Source organism: Pectinophora gossypiella, chromosome 1 (assembly GCF_024362695.1).
Source record: "Pectinophora gossypiella chromosome 1, ilPecGoss1.1, whole genome shotgun sequence".
Lineage (NCBI taxonomy): Eukaryota > Metazoa > Arthropoda > Insecta > Lepidoptera > Gelechiidae > Pectinophora > Pectinophora gossypiella.
The window spans coordinates 5,460,585-5,480,909 of record NC_065404.1 but is presented as its reverse complement, the minus strand read 5'-3'; the positions used below and the strand labels follow the sequence as shown (position 1 = coordinate 5,480,909).

The 20,325-nt window shown below is 40.0% G+C and overlaps 1 protein-coding gene across 1 annotated transcript in view; it reads right to left on the bottom strand.

The window, feature by feature from the left end:
• The window catches only part of LOC126378045 (alpha-tocopherol transfer protein-like), a 63,921-nt gene that overhangs the window by 9,064 nt on the left and 34,532 nt on the right, over window positions 1–20,325 (bottom strand). Inside the window, exons 2-3 of the mRNA XM_050026175.1 lie at window positions 5,889–6,036; window positions 3,407–3,501 (exon numbers count right to left, since the gene is read on the bottom strand). Coding sequence (XP_049882132.1) covers window positions 3,407–3,501; window positions 5,889–6,027 — 234 coding nt within the window. The 5' untranslated portion in view covers window positions 6,028–6,036. The remainder of the gene's footprint in view (window positions 1–3,406; window positions 3,502–5,888; window positions 6,037–20,325) is intronic.

Sequence of the window (20,325 nt, the reverse complement as noted above, 5' to 3'; positions counted from 1 at the left end):
AAGTCGGAAGGCACAAATAAAGTATCTAAGTGAAAAACAAACATTGACATATACCATTGAATCAAGAAATTAGTGGCCAATGTCGATTTATTCAAAATGTTGTTGACAGATTGTGGAAAAGTATTTTAAAAAATACAGACGCTTTATGTATGCCTCGTAAAATATTTTATTTTCTCGACTAAACTTTATATAATTGAAAAAAAAACCATAATTTTCTTCATTAAGTAATTTAAAATTTCGCGCAAAAACGTTTGGTCAGGTGACATTTTGCCCAGTGACGTCACATTTCAACAAATAAAACTCTCAAACAGTATAACTTGAACCCCGACAGATAGTTTTTGTTTATTTTGTGAAATGTGACGTCACACGAAGCTCAATCATGGCCGCCCGTGTTTTGGGTCTTGTAAAACACAGATAAAAAAAATGCATTCTTATTTCGTAAAAATAAAATATTTTAAAAATTATCCTAATAAAAAAACTATTGTATAATTATTGTTAAATGATAAACTTCCATATCCGACATATTTAATATTTTATTATTACAACTGTCATGTAGTCAATTCCTATTCCGCAAACCGTAAAGTTTAGTATACAATTCGCAAACAAACGTATGCACCCAACTTTTGTGTACAAAACAGTACAAAATAAATATATGCGTAAGAAACGCTTGTGTCACCCCGCTTGATTGCACTTAGGAAACAAACGACATTATACAATACCCCACTCAATACGTTTCCTTGTTAGCTAACTAGTCAGCACTTATGTTATGCAAACACCAAAGGTCGATTTCTTCATTTCAAGTGCTACTTAGATAAACAAATAGTTTAGATGCACCGATAATAGCGTCTTTAGCAACTCCCCATTTCGAACAAGTAGCAACTATCGTCCAAAAATCTACATTACGTCTAATAATTCGAAAAGCTATAGAACTGGCTGGAGATATCCTTAAAAAAGCGCGCCTCCTTACTTTGGCGCGGCGTGCGTGTATGGAGCGATTGATGAATGTGGAGAAACCAAGAGTAGTCTGTGAGGATCGAAGCAAATGGAATTCCATAGTCTCTGCTTACCCCGGTGGGAAGTAGGAGTGAGTGTATGAATGGATGGTTAGAACTGGCTGTGTTATATCCAGATTTGTCTAGAAGACGAAACATAATTCGAAAGAGGTTATTACCTAGTGTAAAAAAAGTTAAGATGTTTAATATTCATTAGATATAGCTGTTTACGAGTTCTCGTACGATTTACCTAGGCTACCTAGGCTGCATGCCTATTTATAGTTAGTTGGTTATTTTTGGATTTCCATTTTATTGACATTCCACGATAATAATTTATGAGCCTAATACGCTTCTAAAATAACTACCAGGTACGATGGTAAGTATATAAAAAGATTTACAAATACTTGTACTTTTTATTTGTTTATTTTTCAATTTGATTTTTTTTTTAAGTTTGTCATTGAACAAGTGACGTCATGAAATAATATTTACCTACATCAGTCACCTTGAACGTAACGCAAATATACCTGCGTGTTTTGAAGTCTGTTGAATGCAAACAAAGTGGATATTTATTATAGAATCGGGCATAAATAATAATGCCAAAAGGCAAAGAGTACGTTCAACTCGCAAATATGTAAACATTACTTATCATAAAGTGAATCTTGTATCACGAGATACGCAAAAACTTGAGATCTCGGCAAAGTAAGAGAATGGTAAAATGACATAAAATTTTCGGCTGTAAGGGTATAATCCAACTACCAGACGACAGCAAAATAAAGAACAGAAAGCTAAGCATATAACAATCAGCATAAGTGACTATAACAATGCACATGAAATCCTAAACGTAAAAGTCTGAATGGTTTCAACAAAATGCGAATTGTAGAAAGTCTATAGTTTTTGGACAGCAGACAGTTATAATTATAAAGAAAGTACTTAAGTAAGTAATAAGTATTTAATAACTAAAGACAATAAGTAGCCATTGTTTTCTAAGCGTGTAACAATAGGGTAGCTTCCAAGTAGTCAAATCAGTTACTTTTTACTAAACATCTAAACACGAAATTACTATGGTAATTGTTGGTATGAAAAAGCAACCTGTGACGTCATAGACAATCGTGACAAAATGTCGCTCTTATTATTACATTTTTCTTTATTAAAATTCATAAATAAGTTACTTAAATAGAAAAAAGAAAACGTTTTCTGTCACCTTAAGATCTGTCTTTATTTAGTAATCAGAATTTCATAATATATCTTTGAACTAGGAAACTATCCAATCATATGTCGCAACAATGTAGAGTAAAGAAATGCTGGCCATTTTCATATAAGTATCACAATATTTAAACACTCATTATTGGCGATAAAGGCGAATACAGTATTGGATTTCATGTGCGATAATGGACCGCGTGCTCTCGCGTACGCTAGGTAAAAAAAAATACGTATAGCCTTAAGCATTTGCAACAAAGTTCACTTTATTCAACGTTGTTTGAATAGCATAGTAAACAAACTAGATTACTTCGCAAGTAGGAGGTCGTTGGAGGATTAAGTAATCTGCTTACTCCAATATTTTGCCTCTTCAAAGTAAATGTTGAATTTTTGTCAAAAAAACTTTATTCTTATTAGAAGTTCAGTGACCTTTTTCGTTAACTAATTTCTGTTGTGAATTTTCTAATTCCTAAAACAAAGGGCTCTTTTGTTGCGAGTGGACAATTAGTCACAATTCCTTTTGTCAACGAAATTGTTTATTTTATTATTTGAAGTACTTTACCTTTCATTTCGGATTTCGGAAAGCGTTTTTGTTCTGCTATGCGACATAATTACTACGGTACCTAACTAGCTACAAGCGCTGGCGATTTTGCGTCAATATCTAATTAGGTACCACCACCAAAGTATTTCAGGAAATTATGATTTGATTTAATACAAAAACGGTAGGCATGTTTAAAGTTATTAATTTTGTGGTTCTTTGTACTTGAAGGTACATGAGAGGTATATGAGAGCATAGATTTACTTATTATGTAAGTATAACCCATGGTTAAGTATGTTCAAAAGTTAGAATCCTCTTCGTGTGACGTACTATAATCTTCTCCCTGACATTAGATGCATCCGGCGAATCCGTAAAAATAGCTTAGGCATAATATTGGTAGTAAATCTACCACGGAACATTTCTTTATTTATCAGTCAATTCTTACACTTACAGTATATACCAATCATGCAAACAATTTCAACTTCATTAGGATGCTTAATTTAAAAATATACTAATTTTATATAATGGGAACAGTTTATCAATGAAATTATTATGATATAATAAAATTTAGTAATTGCTCATGTCAAAATAAAGTTATGCGCCCTGATACGGGAGCAGAACTAGGGAGCGCCTTTCAACATCCTCGTGAGGACTCAGAATTTACTTATTAAACACTCACCAGTCTATGAGCCTTCGCTGGAATGAAGTTACGTGCACGCAGGAATCTCACGAGATAATTGTCGTCCATGCGATGAGGGGTGCACTCGCCGCGTTCTGAAATATTCAAAATTTACTACACTTACTTATAAGTTTAAATGCAGTCTTGTGTAAACTGGTTATTCCTTATCCTTTAAATAGTTTCTGTTTTCGTTTGATTTGATGTACGAATGAGTGCAACCGAGAAAACAGACTGGAACAACGGAGACTGAGCTATCTATGTACTGACACAATATGATATGACGAAATGAATGATGAAGAAACTCATGGAAGTCGGAACTAAGTACGTACTTATAGATCAACGTGTAACCTTTAAAATTACAATAACGCCCTATAGTGCGCGTGGGTGAATTATTCTTGGCCTTTTTTTTGTACAAGTCACGGTCTCAAGAAATGTAATAATTTTTATTGCGAATTCATCTGTTATATTAAATTTACATTTTGTTACTTTTGTAACTAATTTGACATTCCGTGCTTATTCTATATTTGCCGCATATGGCATTCACTATTTGGCCGTATTCTGAATGGGGAGCGCTGAGGGCTCTCACCCGGTATACAATTTAAGACATCTAGCCTGAGGGTGCCCAGTCGCTCCGGTCTCATCATCATCAATTTAAGAGCCACGCTCTTGTCGGTGCAGCATTTTCCATGCTACTTTTTTAGGGAAAAATAGGGCAGTGGTTTCCCTCTTGCCTACCGCCCCGCAGTACTCTGTCTGACGCAAGTGGGATGGCGCCCAGAGTGGTCTATTACAAAGCCATACTAGGACTCCTGTCCTCCGCCTCTGAATAGCACTGACAGTTACTGCTGCCCTCTGTCAGGTTCCAGGTTACAGTCCCTGTGACGTGACTCGCTCCGCTCTAGGAGAACTATATTTGAAAGAATCAATCGACCATAGCAGACCGATAAAAAGTAATCGCTGAATGAGGGAAATCATCGACCACACCGTCGCGCCGGCTTGGTTTCGTGGTCCTGAAGTGTTTGTTGTCGCGACTTGTAAGTATATACGTAATATAGTCTTCTGCTATCGTGTAAGTTGTGAGGTGGAGTACCAACCTTACTTTAGTTACTATTGTACCGCCAAAGGCCCCTGACATGACTCATGTAACGACTACATACCTACTTACATCAGTAAGTAGTAACCGGGACCAACGGCTTAGCGTGCCTTCCGAAGCACGGATCATCTTACTTTCGGACAATCTGGTGATGAGCCAGTAATGTCCTAACCAAATTAGGGACCACAAAGTAATTTTTGTGATATGTACCCACCGGGAATCGAACCCGGGAACTCCGGATCGTGAGCCCAGCGCTCAACCACTGGACCACGGTGGTCGTTGTCGCCATATAATATAGTATCTCTACGTTACATAATGCAGACCCTATGGTGGTTTTCTTCCGTAGACAGCCATACAGTGCCCTAAGACAAATGCGGTTTCTTCGTACAATGAGATTTTCTCAGAGGTTAATGAAATATGTTATTATTGGGGATAAGTATAGACTCGTGACCTGCTGAGAAACCTTGCTCAGAACAGTGAGAACATTTCATGTTTTGTCTGAGTTTCACAATAGGCTAGTTTGCAACTAGTCAAAACAGTTACTTTTTACTAAACGTCAAAACACGAAATTACTATGTTTGTTTGAAAAAGCACACTGTGTGTCATAGAAAAACGTGATAAATGTCGGACTTATTATTACTTTTTTCTTGTTTAAAATTTATAAATACTTAAGTTAAATAGAATTGCCTGAAAGAAATTGCTTTAGAACAAGAAAGCCGCACATTTATATCATATACGTGTATTATGTTTATGTTGTGTAACAAAGTATACCTATCTTTGATTTTTATTTTGACGAAACCTGTGTTGGGTGCCTAGTCTATTTGTTTTTTTTTTAATACAAAACGATCTAAAACTCTGTCATCCAGTGTCGTTATAGCACGTCATAGTGCATAATCAAATCAAAATAATAATAATAATGATCGCGTCGGCTAGATAGGTGGCCCATCCAGTGAGTGGCGAGTCACCGCCTGCTCATTTTATCCATGTTTACCAACATTGGTCGAGCAGGCGCCATAGTCCCCCATAGCTCCAGTATCCCGGTTTACTAACCCCCAACCCAATAGCCCAGTTCCCTTTGTTCCCATAATATGCAATAGTCCTACACGAACCGGGGATTGTCTTTGGGTGCACTCCCATAGTGCATCCAGGGATAATCGCCGGGTGGTGTCACACCACATTTAGATTAAACTGTATTAAGGGGCCTCTACGTGTTGGCTTCGGCCCCACGCACGCCTTCCAAAAGTCCGAGACTCCGTAGGCCCGAGATATGGAAACGACATACAAATAATAATAATAATGGATAGTAATGTCCTTCATCTTCTCTTCAACTTCCCGAAACTTTCAGCTTCCCACACTGTAGTGGTGACTACATCAGCATATACGACGTACCATAGATCATATCTCGCAACTGGTAGATGGCCTGCAGCCGTGTGTTAGGGTCCTCGTTGCAATGCTGGCGGGCATACTCCATCACCTCTGGTGGTGGCGCGCCCAGCTCTAGCTCCACACTGTAGTCTGGACTCGGCATCTTGGCTCACTGGAATATACAATATAATAACATAACATGTCAAATACTTTATTGCACAAACAGGAAAAAACAAAATACAAAACAAAAGAGAAATATAATGAGTACAATAGGCGGCCTTATTGCTAAGTAGCAATCTCTTCCAGGCAACCTTATAATCTATTAATCTAACAAAAATGGCATCCACCGTACCTCTACCCGGACGAAATCCACATTGGGTTTCCGGGAGTATAGCTATTGCACACAAATAAAACATACAAATGTTTATAAAAAAATGCAACAGTTCAAATGGACAGTCTTCTATACGAATCAACCATAAAAATCAGCCATAAAAAACTCGGATGAGGAACGATGCAACAACAACGTTTTAATACCTATATTACAGTTCATATTCCTATCCTGTTCTTGTTGATTCTATCCTATATGACTGCTACTTTCAATATTAATAAATAATTCATATTACAAGATATACAGTATGTACATATATTATGATATTTGTGCAACTTTTCTGAGATTGTTCGCGGATCACGCAAATACAACAGGACGATTTGATTTTTTTCAGTTTTTATACTTTAGAAGGTCGATCAACGTCTGCAATAGGTATTATAAATTTTGTTTACTTGGTATACCCACTACTGGGCACATCCTCCCCTCCTTTAACTGGAGGTTCATATACCTACGTAATAATAATTATATTAATACAACCAGGGTAGTAACAGAGGAAATCACATAATAAAGCGCTTCTGTAACGGCTATATAGCATATTGTATCATAATCATCAGCCGTATGACGCCCACTGCTGGGCATAGGCCTCCCCCAAGGATCTCCACGACGATCGGTCCTGCGCTGCCCGCATCCAGCGGCTTCCCGCGACCTTCACCAGATCGTCGGTCCACCTTGTAGCGGGCCTACCCACTGAGCGTCGTCCGACACGTGGTCGCCACTCCAGAACCTTTCCGCCCCATCGGCCATCGGTTCTCCTCGCTATGTGTCCTGCCCACTGCCACTTCAGCTTTGCAATTCTCCGAGCTATGTCGGTGACTTTAGTTCTCCTGCGGCATATTGTATATTATAATATAATTGTATAATTAATTTGTACTTAGTAATGTAGTTTCATGAAATCTACAATAATCCACATTAAACGTAGCAGCATAAAAGCATCACGTGACTTACCGACTACAACTAGAGGCTACGGATTCTTTCAAAGGTTTCAACGTCAAAGAAAACTTCAGTGAAAACTACTCGTGATCGAAATTTCAATTCGAGCCTTAACCCGAGGGTATACCACGGACACTTCATACAAACAACCTCATTTTACACAGACACTACATTAACATTATCAACACGCCCAACTGAATAATTATATTTTTTACAGAATAATACGAATAAATAATAATTTTTATTTGTAGGCCAATTACAATACCTAATTTAACCGTCATTACTTACTTAGGTAGGTAGTGGCCCCGATTCCTGCAGACACCGCCTAATTTTATTTTAAGTTGTATCCGTCATTTTCATATCCGTCGAAAAGGAAAGGGACGGATGATTCACAGCTCTTATTTTTAGGAAGAATGAGTAAATGAATGAATAACCCGGGCGAATCAAACGGTACGTCGCTGGTATGCAATCCGTTTGACGTGCTGTCTACTTAACTGTGTCGGGTTATTGACATGGTAAAATTTTTAGACGGTTGGTTTAGATTTGTGCTTAAAATTGACGTGTGTTCCATAAATTTTATGCTTGTCGATTACCCGTCCCTTTCCTTTTCGGCGGATAAGAAAATGACAGATATAACTTAAAATAAAATTAGATGGTATTTACAGGAATTAGCACCATTACTACTTACTAAATATGCTTTTATAGTAATCAGTTAACATTTATTTACCACACAAACCACAAACAAGAATTTTTGAACAATGAAAGAAAGAAAGAAAGAAAGAAAGAAAGAAAGAAAGAAACATGAATGAGAATGAAGGTTCACAATATAAATAAATTGTCTTAAAATTGGCTTAAAAAACCACTAAACGAATTAATTGAATTCATGATATATTTCATTAATAAGCACTTAGCATAGGTTCAATTTTATTGCAAATTATTAGCATGTTTCGACGAAAAATCATTATGAAAAATAAATATTTATAGGCGCCACGCAGTATTCGAATCGAAAAAAACGTCGGCGTCCATCCAACATAAAAATAAATACAACGGTCCGCGCGCGGCCTTCACGATTCAAGTCTAAACTATGTTCGAGAGGGGGTGGGGTAAACCTAGCTCAGACTCTGGTGGGGAGCGGAGAGTCGCCGTTCTAATTATTCCTTATTCTATTCCGTGGGTCTAAATAGGCAAAAATATGTATAGACGTTAAGGCGATTCTCACACGACTCCGCACACCACGCGGTTGGCAGCGAAACGGTCAGCAAGATCTGGTTGACTTGTATGTGCTAACGTCTCTCTCTAGATTACACAAGGCATCTGGGCGTTACGACCCTAAAGTATAAAAACTATTCCAAAAATCTAACACGGTTCATGGGGTTAATGTGTTCAACTCGAACAGATAGAGATGTTTTCACGGCTTTCGTTTATTTTACTTTGACGATAGGGATAAAGCTCGTTAAATCCATCAAAGCCTATAAAATAAAACGCATTTATGTTACTTTATAAGAGGCCACAGCCTAACTGGGCTATATAAATGAAAACGACCGCTTGTAAAATGTGAAATGATTGTAAAAGTGAAACATTTCTCGGGGCTGTGATCTGTTCATGTGGTCGTTTCATTCTCGACTATATAACCCGTACAAATTAATCAGAAACCTCGCGTCAAGGGGGCTGTATACCAACGAGGTGTATACTTGATTCGAACGGGATAAGCTATATTCTGTCGGCTATACTACGATTCATCTTTTTTATTGTATGTACGTATATGAGATTCTTTCTGACTTTAAATCTCGTCTGATGGGAAATGACGCCGAGTTCGATGATGGATTCAAATCCTCGGGTTAATCTAGAAGCATTAATTTCCTGATTCTATATTTTTCTTACTAAGTTAGGTCAATCTGACTACAGGGAATGTTTGTACCTCAAAAGTTTTGAGAACGTCTAGGGCCCTGTGCCCAAGTTTTTCTTGCAATTAATTTCTATGGGCTATTTTGTTATCAAAATCTGCAGTAGTTTTTGCGGTTCTGGCAGGGTTTGATATCCTATCCGTTTAAAGGCAGCCAGATACCAGTACTGTAATTGATATTACATTAACATTCAGACGACCAACCCTTAAAGGTGAAGGAACTCTGTTTTAAAATAACAATCGCTTACCTGTATAAACCATCAGTGGATTTAAAATGCAAAACAGGTAACAGTATAATACTTTTGTAAGGGAAATTATATTTTACTGTTGGTGAATATAAATTTATTCAAGCGGCGTAATATATTTTTTTCTTTTCAGCGAAGACAGGTAAAAAAATCTAAGACATTCACCAAATGTTCTAAAAGTTTATGAACAGAAATATGAGGCATTAGCCCTTAAAAAAATATCAGGGCCTCGTGAGTGTTAACAATAATCCTGACACTAGAGTTGATGAAGTCGGTCATTGACTTTAACTCACACGACAGAAGAAGAATGGAATGGCTAAAATCCATAGAGCAGTAAGGATCTCAGCGGACCGGAGGGGAGTAGCCATGGCGTTAGTCTGTTGCCAATACAACATTTTCTGCCATTTTCCCGGGGCGGGAAGGCGTGAGAGACACATTGCTGTAGTACTAAAAATAAAAGAACTATCGATAAATTCAAAAATTCTTTCAGAGAAATCAGGTTTCAAATAAGCTAATAAAGATAGTTATATGGAGTGCAGGAAATCTTATTGAGGGGGAACGCCTGCGTGGAGACATACGCAGGCTTCCCCCCAAGTTTCTCTTTACTAAAACTACTTCCTGTGCAAAGCCTACTTCTCAATACGGCCTCCGTGGTCCGGTGGTTGAGCGTTGTGTTCACGATCCGGAGGTCCCGGGTTCGAATTCCGGTGGGGACAAATCACAAAAATCACTTTGTGATCCCTAGTTTGGTTAGGGCATTAGAGGATGATCACCTGATTGTCCAAAAGTAAGATGATCCGTGCTCCAGAAGGCACGTTAAGCCGTTGGTCCCGGTTACTACTTACTGATGTAAGTACGTAGTCGTTACATGAGTCATGTCAGGGGCCTATGGCGGCTCAATAATAACCCTGACACCAGGGTTGATGGGGTTAGTAATCCACCTCGCAACCCACACGATAGAAGAAGAAAAATAATCAAGTGACAGAGACGTACAATCAAAGAGCAAAAGTTCAATCACTGAGCCCAGCGATATATATTTCTAAACAGTGGCGAAATCATGAACCAGTAGTTGTCATTGTCATAATTATAAAATTTATGTTTTTGTAGGTGTTTTTGGTCTATTACAGAAACGACTTGTAACCAGGAGGTCTTAAGTGCAAACAGTTAATTTCTTACTTTACAAGAAACTAATTGGACTTTTGCAGGTTAGGTATCGTACATAAATTAGCTATATACGTCCCCTCAACCTACAGAGATGAATCGGCAATAAGTCACGACTAAAAAAAAATATTTGTAAATCTTAGAATATACCTACGCATGTAGATAGTGGGGACATAATGCAAATCATTTCGACATAATACCGAGAGTTCATCTTCATATTATTGCTTAACACAAATATAGCAAATTGGCATACACAAGTTCCAAGCAAACGTGCTGTTTCCGATTTGGATGTAATTTTAGAACGTCCACAGTGTAGGTACCGCGGCGTTTCATCATTGTGAAATAAGATGTGATGTCGAAAAATATTTTTAAAGTAAGTATACTTAAACTTATTCGAAGCGGCGAAGCAGTTTTGACACCCAGTGAGTACTACGGGTTGGATATCGAAAAGGAGGTAGACTTCAAAAGCCGCCTTGACGGGGACCTGTGGGGAGTGGTCGGGGACCACCGCTTGACGCGCTCCCATGGGCGCTGGGCCCGCAAGGGCATCCGCCGGCGGGGACGCGGTTGTGTGCAATTGCGTTCCCGTATCCCTGCCACACGGCGGCAAGGAGGAACACCGTTGGGTTTTAGTGGGTATACCGGGTGGCGTCAACCGGGGAGTCCCACATAACCACGTCGTCCCCCGGGGCGGCGTGGTATGCGTAACGCATTTCCCAACGTTAATAAAAAAAAGGTAGACTTCAAAAAAAATGGCGTGACGATGAAGCAGGCAGTTCAATGAAGTGCATAAATACATACATAAATTCACGCCAGTAATCCCTAAAGGGGTAGGCAGAGACCAACGGAAGGGGGGGGTATCAAGCTGAATACACTTAGAACATATAATTACCTATTAAATCCATTGTACTGTGTTCATGCAAATAAATGATCTATCTATAAGAGCCACAAGTAACCAAAGACAACTTGCCATTGTTGAAAAAAAAATTGTGGTCTCAACTTTACCCCGAATCAAATTAATTGACAGAAACCGAAGCTTGGTTGAACAAAATCACTTAAAAATGTGTGATTTTGATCTAAAAGGCAATTACGTTGTGTTTATTATAAAATGACGATAGTCTCCCCGGTACCTACTTAAATATCACTATAGCAAATATTATTGTGTTAGCACTATCGTGATCCTAAGTCCGTTGACCAAATTGGAGATGTCAATAAGACAGGTTTAGTACGATCTACTCTGAACCGGAGTGCGTGTATGAAGCGATTGATGAATGTGGAGGAAGCAAGAGAAGTGTCAGGATCGAAGCAAATGGAATTCTATAGTCCCTGCTTACCCCGGTGGGAAATAGGCATGAGTTTATACATATAAACACACTTTACACTTTAACTTTCAACTTTACATCACATACACATGTGATCCTAAGTTTTGCTGTTACGCTTCAAAACAATTAACACTTTTGGTATAACAAAACAATTCAACAAAACTGCGCCACCGAGGGAACAATGTAAACAGTGATTTTAAGAAGGAGAATAGACCTTTACAATTCGTAACAAATAAATAACATAATATAACAAAGAAAATAACCGTGTTTGAAAATGAAGCCAACAAGAACAACAGAAAAGTTAACAATAAGGTAACAATACTAACATTGTTTTAACCCCGGGGCAAAAAGAAAATCTACTTAGAATAATATTATATATATACGCATGCGACGAATGTATATATATACATTAATGTATAATGTATATATATATATATATACATTCGTCGCCTATATACATGCCACTGTTGGGCACATGCCTCCCCTCTCACAACCTGGGGTTGGGGGATGAAGCACTCCACTACGCTGCTCCAGTGCGGATTGGTGGAGATGCATGGATTAATAACCCAGGACCAACAACATAATGTGCCATCCGAAGCTCGGAAGCGTCTTACTTTTTCGGACAATCAGATGATGCAGCCTGCAATGTCCTAGCCAAACAAAGGCAGTCTCACAAAGTGATTTCGACAATGTCACCATCGGGAATCGAACCTGGATCTCCAAATTGTGAGACCAACTTTTACTTACCATAATTACGTCAAAAAAGAAACAGAAATATTGGAAAGTTTAGGTAGTTTTAGGTTAAAACGGCCACAATGTAGCAATTAATCCAAAAAGCAATATTTCAATAAGACATTTGCGTATACAAAAGCACCTAATTGCACAATGTCAAGAAATTTTAATAAATAAATAAATATTGACAAGGAGGTACTTTGTCCAATAAATCGTGACGACGTAATATTTAGCGTAATCATAATGAAATATTTTTAATTAGTCCAATAGTATAAAGCTCTGTTAACAAGGTTCACATTGTAATAAAGCGAAGGACAGACCACTTAAATTCCATTTTTGGCGAGCTTTCCAACTGAACTCCTTTCGAAAAATACTTTCAATTAAGTGCAAAGATAACTAATTGATGTCAAGGTATAACAACAGTAAATATAAGGAGGTACTTAGTACATAAACTTTACGAAAATTAATATATTTTACCTTATTATTACTTAAACGCATAACTAGAGAGGAGTACCTGTATTATAGTTACTATACATCTCTAATTCAAATTCAAATTTAAAAATATATTTATTGAGTAAGTAACTTAGTTACAATTTGAATCGTATTTTTTACATCATCATCCTCATCCAAGCCGTGTCCGGCGACGACGACTCCTAAATGTCTGGTCGATGTTATGATAGGCTCTAATATGACTAGCAAAACCGAACTTCGATTTGAAGATTCGGCCACATGGCGCACAGAATAACTGGCCAGCAGAATTAAATGTATAGTTGTAGGAGGGCTTGTGTCGAGTCTTCCGTATTTGACGTTTTACGTCAAGATCTTCTAAACGCTTGTTTTCGTACAGTTCCACGTTTTTGTGGACAGTGTAACGCCATTCCGGTCTAAGACGAGCTCGCTCCTCCCAACTATCAGGTGGAATATCACAAGCCACAAGGTTGCGCTTGAGCACGTCTTTGTAACGCAGGTATTGCCCGCCCTGCTTTCTTTTCCCGCTAGAAAGCTCGGAATAGAAAACTGCTTTCGGCAATCTGCTGTCATCCATTCGCAAGACGTGCCCACACCATCTCAGCTGGTGCTTCATAATGAGCGCTTCTATCCCGGACAGGCCAGCGCGACGCAGCACTTTTGTATTTGGAACTCGATCTTGCCACTTGATGCGCAGAATAGACCTTAGACATCTGAGATGGAAGGTGTCTAATCGCCTGATGTCTGCCTTATAGCAGCACCAAGTCTCTGCGGCATATAGTAATGTGGGCAAGATGATTGCTTTGTAAACCAATATTTTAGTTTGCAGCTTAATATCGTGTGAGTTCCAAACACGTGCCCTAAGTTTTCCAAAGGCCGCTGCCGCACTTGCTATTCGGGCCGGTATCTCCGATGCCAAGGTGTTATCACTACGTATTCTAGTGCCCAAGTATTTGAAGTTTGGAACTTCCTCCAGCACTGCGCGATCTAAAGCAACACTAGAAGGATCCCCGTGGCATCCTCGTGGTGGTTGTTTCAATACTTGGGTTTTGCTGATGCTTATAACCAACCCAAACCTGCGGCATGAAGTGCTTAAGGATGTTACGATACTTTGGAGAGACTCAATAGAATCAGCCATAAGAGCAACGTCGTCAGCGTACAAGATATCCGTAACTGAAAGTTTGGTTACCTGTCGTTTAGATCTAAGGCGAGAGAGATCGAAAATGCTCTTGTCCGTTCTGGTCTTGATTTCTATTGAGCCATTGCAAGTCCTCGAAGCGTCACGCATAACAGAGGAAAAATATAAGGAGAACAGAGTAGGAGCCAGGACACAGCCTTGTTTCACGCCACTGGTTACAGGAAATTGATCTGAAAAGTCACTTCCATGTCGAACTCTCGCCATCATATCGTCATGAAATTGGCGTATCAAGTTTAGTAACTTTTCAGGACAACCAGCTTTCTTAAGCACAATCCACAAGGCCACACGCGGTACTCTGTCGAAGGCTTTTTCTAAATCAACGAAGCACATGTAGAGAGGACGGTATTGTTCCAGGCTTTTTTCCTGAATTTGTTTAATAACAAAGATGGCATCGACCGTACCTCTACCCGGACGAAAACCACATTGGGTCTCCGGGAGTATATTTTCTGCGTGGTGGGATAAACGGGTGTTGATAATATGGGCCAAAATCTTCCCAGCTACTGAGAGTAGAGAGATGCCTCTGTACGAACTGCAATCGGCTATGTCACCTTTGCCTTTGTACAACTTGCAAATGGAAGCATCCCTCCAATCTTGCGGGACGATTTCACACTCCCATATCTTCGAGATGAAGTCGAATAGCGTGTTGTTAATGTGTGGGCCGCCATATTTGTACAATTCAGACGGTAGGCTATCCATCCCAGGTGCCTTAGCATTCTTCATTCTCCTTAGCGCGGCAACAAATTCGTCAAAAGTTGGTGGTTCCGCTAGACTTTCGCCGGTTGGTAGGCTTTCAAGAGAGTCTATGTACAACAAGTCGGTGGACTGACCAATGGGATTCAAAACATCGTTGAAATGTTCCGCCCAACGGGCAAGTACGTCTTTTTGGTCTGTGAAACGTTGGGTTTTATCCTTGCTGTACATTGGAGCTGTTTTCAAAATTCGTGGGCCGAAAACAGTCTTGAGGCTCTCAAAAAACCTGCCGGACTGATTGGTGTCAGCATAAAGCTGTATTTCATTGGCTTTGTCCACCCACCACTTATCCTTGAGAGCACGCACTTTTTCTTTAAGGCTATGATGAGCTTTCCTCCGTTCAGAAACATCTGATAAGAGAAGACTGCGTCTGTAGTTCTCCACGAGCTTCTTGATTTCCATGTCGGAATCATCGAACCAATCTTGGTTTCTCCGTTCTGGTTTCCCTATTGGGACTCGTAGAGCACAACTATGGAGATGTTCAGCGAAAGAACGCCATCTCTCATCGACAGGCGCGTCTTCTGCGATGTCTGGCATATCGGTATTGAAAGCATCATCTAGCTCCTCCGTTAGTTGAACATCGTGGATTAACTTTTGACAGTCCAATTTCGCTGGGATCTTGTGGGCAACTAGACGTGGTGTTCTTAATTGCAACCGCAGTTTCGATCGAACAAGTCGATGGTCAGTCCAGCCCTGGGCACCTCTCATTGCGCGGGTGGTCAGTACTTCACTGAGATCTCTCTTGCGTACTATCACGTAATCCAGGAGGTGCCAGTGCTTGGATCTTGGATGCATCCACGTGGTCTTAAACTTCTCAGGCAAACGGAAACATGTATTTGTGATGGTGAGATCAAACTCAGCGCAGAGGGTAAGGAGATCAAGACCATTGTCGTTGCATTTCCCGACTCCGCGCCTCCCAAGAACCCCATCCCAAGCACCGTGATCCTTGCCAACACGAGCGTTAAAATCACCCAGCAGAATTATTCTGTCAGCAGAAGGTATTTTGTTGAGGACTTGCTTTAGTTCGAAGTAGAACTTGGCTTTCTCTTCGTCCGGAGATAGCAGTGTAGGGGCATATACACTTATAAGGTGTATGTACTTCTTCGGTGATAGTTGAAGTCGTAGAGTTATGATTCTATGATTTATGCCCTTTGGAAGTTCCTGTAATTTTCGCGCCAGGTGGTTTCTAACAGCGAATCCTACTCCACTTCCAGCCCTCTCAGACTCGGGTTTGCCGCTCCAATAATAGGTGTAACCTCCAAGCTGCTCACACAACTCACCAGAATCACTGAGATGCGTCTCACTGATTGCGGCAATATCTATATTGTATCTGCTCAGTTCTCGCGCGATTAGAGCTGTCTTTCTCTCTGGACACAGATTCAAGTCGTTGTCCAGAAGGGTGCGAACATTCCATGTTCCTATTATAAGGATTTTTTCAACATTATTTTGTGTCTTCTTTCGACCGCATTCAGTTGGTGACAGGTGACCGCGGTTTGCCACCTGTTTTGGAGAAGAGACAGACTATGTTTGGGCCACCTTTTCTAGGCCCCTCCCCGGATTGGAGAAAGCAGAGCGCTCCCTAAATAGGGCTGCTTTGTCGTCAACTGAGCTGCCGAACCAGTCCCCTGTCTCAAGCGGGACATGAAGCGACCATCACCAGAAGACCGCCTACGTGCAGCTGCCAACTAAGGTTCGGACACACCATATCCTCCCCCCACCATTAGCTCACCATCGCCGTAGGTCTTGCGCTCGAAATCCAAATAAACATGCAGGAGTCATCTGCGCGTGAGTGTATTATAGTGAACAAGTAGTTGCGCTGGTACAAGTCCACTCTCTCCTCCTCAACCTCCCGGTGCCGATGGACCGGACAGCCGGTACGACCGGCAGAAGGCAGAGGCCGCAGGAGATTGGCCGCACGCCACTAAAAGGATCCAGACGTGCGCCCTTTGAGGCATTTCCCCTTTGCCTTGCCCCACCGCTGTAGAAGCCGGATGCGTTAGCCTATCGGCTTTGCTCGCCTTCCATCACCGATAGAGACTTGTGTGAGAATGGTGGACCATCCATGGACTGACTGCACTAGTGACATAGGCCACCAGTGGGCGGTGGGGTCGTCACTTCCCGACGCCAAAATTTTTTACATAATGAACGTCTCATCCGCTTAAAACTACTGCAGCTTCTCAGAACCTGTATAGCCGGGGAAAAGAAGCTGCAAGAACCTTGGCACAAAACACAGCGCTGCCTACCGTGAAGATGAAGACAACACTAAAGCAAGGCAGTACTAATTTGTAAACTTTATTTAAATATCTTAGCTATATACTGCAACACAAAATACCAAGCACTATCGTCAACCCGTCTCCGGTTTATGGTTTGGCCTAATCCCTATCACCCCAGAAAGGTTAAAGTTCGACAAAGAGATCAATCACTTCGACACCTACACAAATTTTATAAGTATCAGGTCAGTGACCTGTCACTACATAGTTTGATGTGATGCAAATACTTACTAAGTGCAAGCAAATCTGTCTTGTAATGGCTATATCATCAATCATTGAATAAAAACATAATATAACAGATATATTATTGCCACACATACATAGATACATAAACAGCTGGGCACTGCCTCCCTTCAATCAACCGGTGAGGGTATGGAGCAAACTCCACCACGCTACTCCACTACAGGTTGGTGGTGGTGTTTTTACGGCTAATAGCCGCAGCCATCGTAACTTTACATTTTTTATGAACTAGACGAGATCCCGAAAATTTCGGGATCTCATGGGATTGATATTTCCAATCCCGCGGGATCTCGAATTTGCGATCTCGAGTCGGGATTGCATTCCCTAGTCTCCGGGGTGTGGCATAGCGTAGCCGGGTCGAATAGCTAATGTATATTTACGCTGCTTTGCCTACCCCGGGAATCATGGTTGTGTGCGTAAGAATCACATAATAAATACATTACTGACAGTATTCTTCACGTATTTCTAATGACTGGTTTTGAAAGACGTTATGCATCATCATTGATCATTCTTTTTGCATAATTTCCGTATAGATATTGTGTGAACAGTGCAATTAGGATCGTGTTGCGATACACGCATCACTCATTATGACACAGGTTTATAAGGGGAGTTTACATCATAAATTATATTTGAGGCAATATTTTTTACTTACACTAGATACAGTAGTACTATTTTTTTATTTTTTGTTTTCAGTTCCATACTTTTGCGCCAAAAAAAGTCCGCTTGATATCAAGTCAGAATCATGCTCTGAATAATCCCTCAAAGTTTTTGTTACGATGTCAGTAATACCCTGTATCTATTATGTATGTACACATAATATAATACATACAGGGTGTTATATACTTTGTGCCTTCCCGGTTTTATTCACCTGTCACACCATAGTTACCATAGTCACCAAAGTTAGCTGGTAGAGATCTCTTTTAGAGATAAGTCCACCTTTTGTGTCTAATATCCTGTGTATATTAGGCATTGTGTGGTAGATAATGCTCGTTTACACATTTATCACTTTTATTTACATAAGTAGGTACAATGGTAAATGCATAGGTATTTATTTACTTGTATAGGTATTAAGTATTCATCAGACATGTAACTTCCTTAACATGCCATGTATGTAAAACTAGTTTCACAGGTTGGTTACGCGGCAGGACGTCAGTAATGTAAGTTGAGCCTTCCTGCTCGGGAAAACAGAAATTCGTTTATCTGATGGAAAGTGCAATTTGCAGCACTACGTAGATATAGCTTACATGGAACAAATTAATTGGTGAGAGCCGTGGTAGCCCAGTTGGTAGAACGCTTGCCTCTCATTTTGAGGTCCCAGGTTCGAATCCAGCACAGGCCTAAACCAATGATTGACGAATTTCTTTTCGAATTCACGTTTGGATCATAAATAATTATCACGTGCTCAACGGTGAAGGAAATGACGTTGAGGAAACCCACATTCTCGAGAAATGCATTTGCGGAGGTATGTGACCTAACCTGTATTCGGCTGGTTTTCCCTTCGCGGGTTGGAAGGTCAGACAGACAGACGCTTCTGTAAAAAAGCGGACCTGTCAAATCTTCAGGTTAGGTAAGTGGACCCTGCGAAAAACGGGATAACGCTAGGGAGATGGTGAGCTTACAAGGCGCAAATTAAAGAGAAGAAATCGTTTCTTATAAGGAAGTCAAAGAATTGGCCCTTGATTGACAAGAATGGATAATGGTACGCCGACAAGAGCGTGCCTCTTAAATTGATGATGATGAGCAAACATCCAACTACTATTATTGTGGAAGTCTGTGTCTTCTTCGTGATGAAAACTGGCACTTAAGTATATAGATTGTATTGCAAGAATGAACATGGTAAGGTAAGAAAAGTCTTAGCACGAATATTCGAAGACAACGGTCTTCGGATTTCGTATCAACGCATACGAAATAGCGGGAGTAAAGCTAGTGTTCATAATAGAGAATGAAATCCCGACTCTTAATCGCAAATTCGCGATCTTGCGGGATTGAATTAGAGAAGATCCCGATAATTTCGGGAATAAAAAATGTAAAGTTAGGATGGCTGAAATCGATGAAAACTGCTTGTTTGTAGTAGTGAGCTTAATTAAAACAAAGTATTTTTTAAAGAAAGCAGTATAATCAAATATATTTGTATAACTCAAGGAGATTCGCCCAATCCCGTCAATCTCGAATAGGAGATCTCATCATATTACGCTTCGGGATCGATCCCGAAAAATTAGACGAGATCTCGCGAGATCGGGGTCCCGCGAAATCGGGATTGAATTCCCTAGTTCATAATAATAAACAAACATCCTCAAAGTGCAACGGAACAAAAATCATTTTTTTATTACACAACGTTATATAAACTGGTTATATGCAAGTCTTTGACGCGTCTTATTGTGGATTTGGACAGCATTCTACGTATACTTTGCCAGACATGCAGTTATGTCACGAGATTCGATACATTTCAATCGATTACATAAATTGTCCAAAAATAGATTTAATTACATAAAAGCTGCCTGTTCCGACCGATGTAACTCGCCAATCAAACCGGTTCTTTTAATATTAGATACATGTGGGCCCACTAAAATCTTCCACACGATAATACAAAACTTTCCAGTCTGACTTTCCTTCCGAAAACAGATGTGGTAATTTACGATTATGTTTTTCTATTTTTATTTTTATATTTCATTAAAAACACCACAAAGACGAATAGCTATTATACATCCCACTGCTGGGCACAGTCTCCCCACAATCAACCGGAGGAGATTTGGTGCACCACTACGCTGTCCAACGGATCAATGTGCCTTTCAAAGCACGGAATCATCCCACTTTTCCATACAGTCAGGTGATTCAAACCTGAAATCTCACAAAG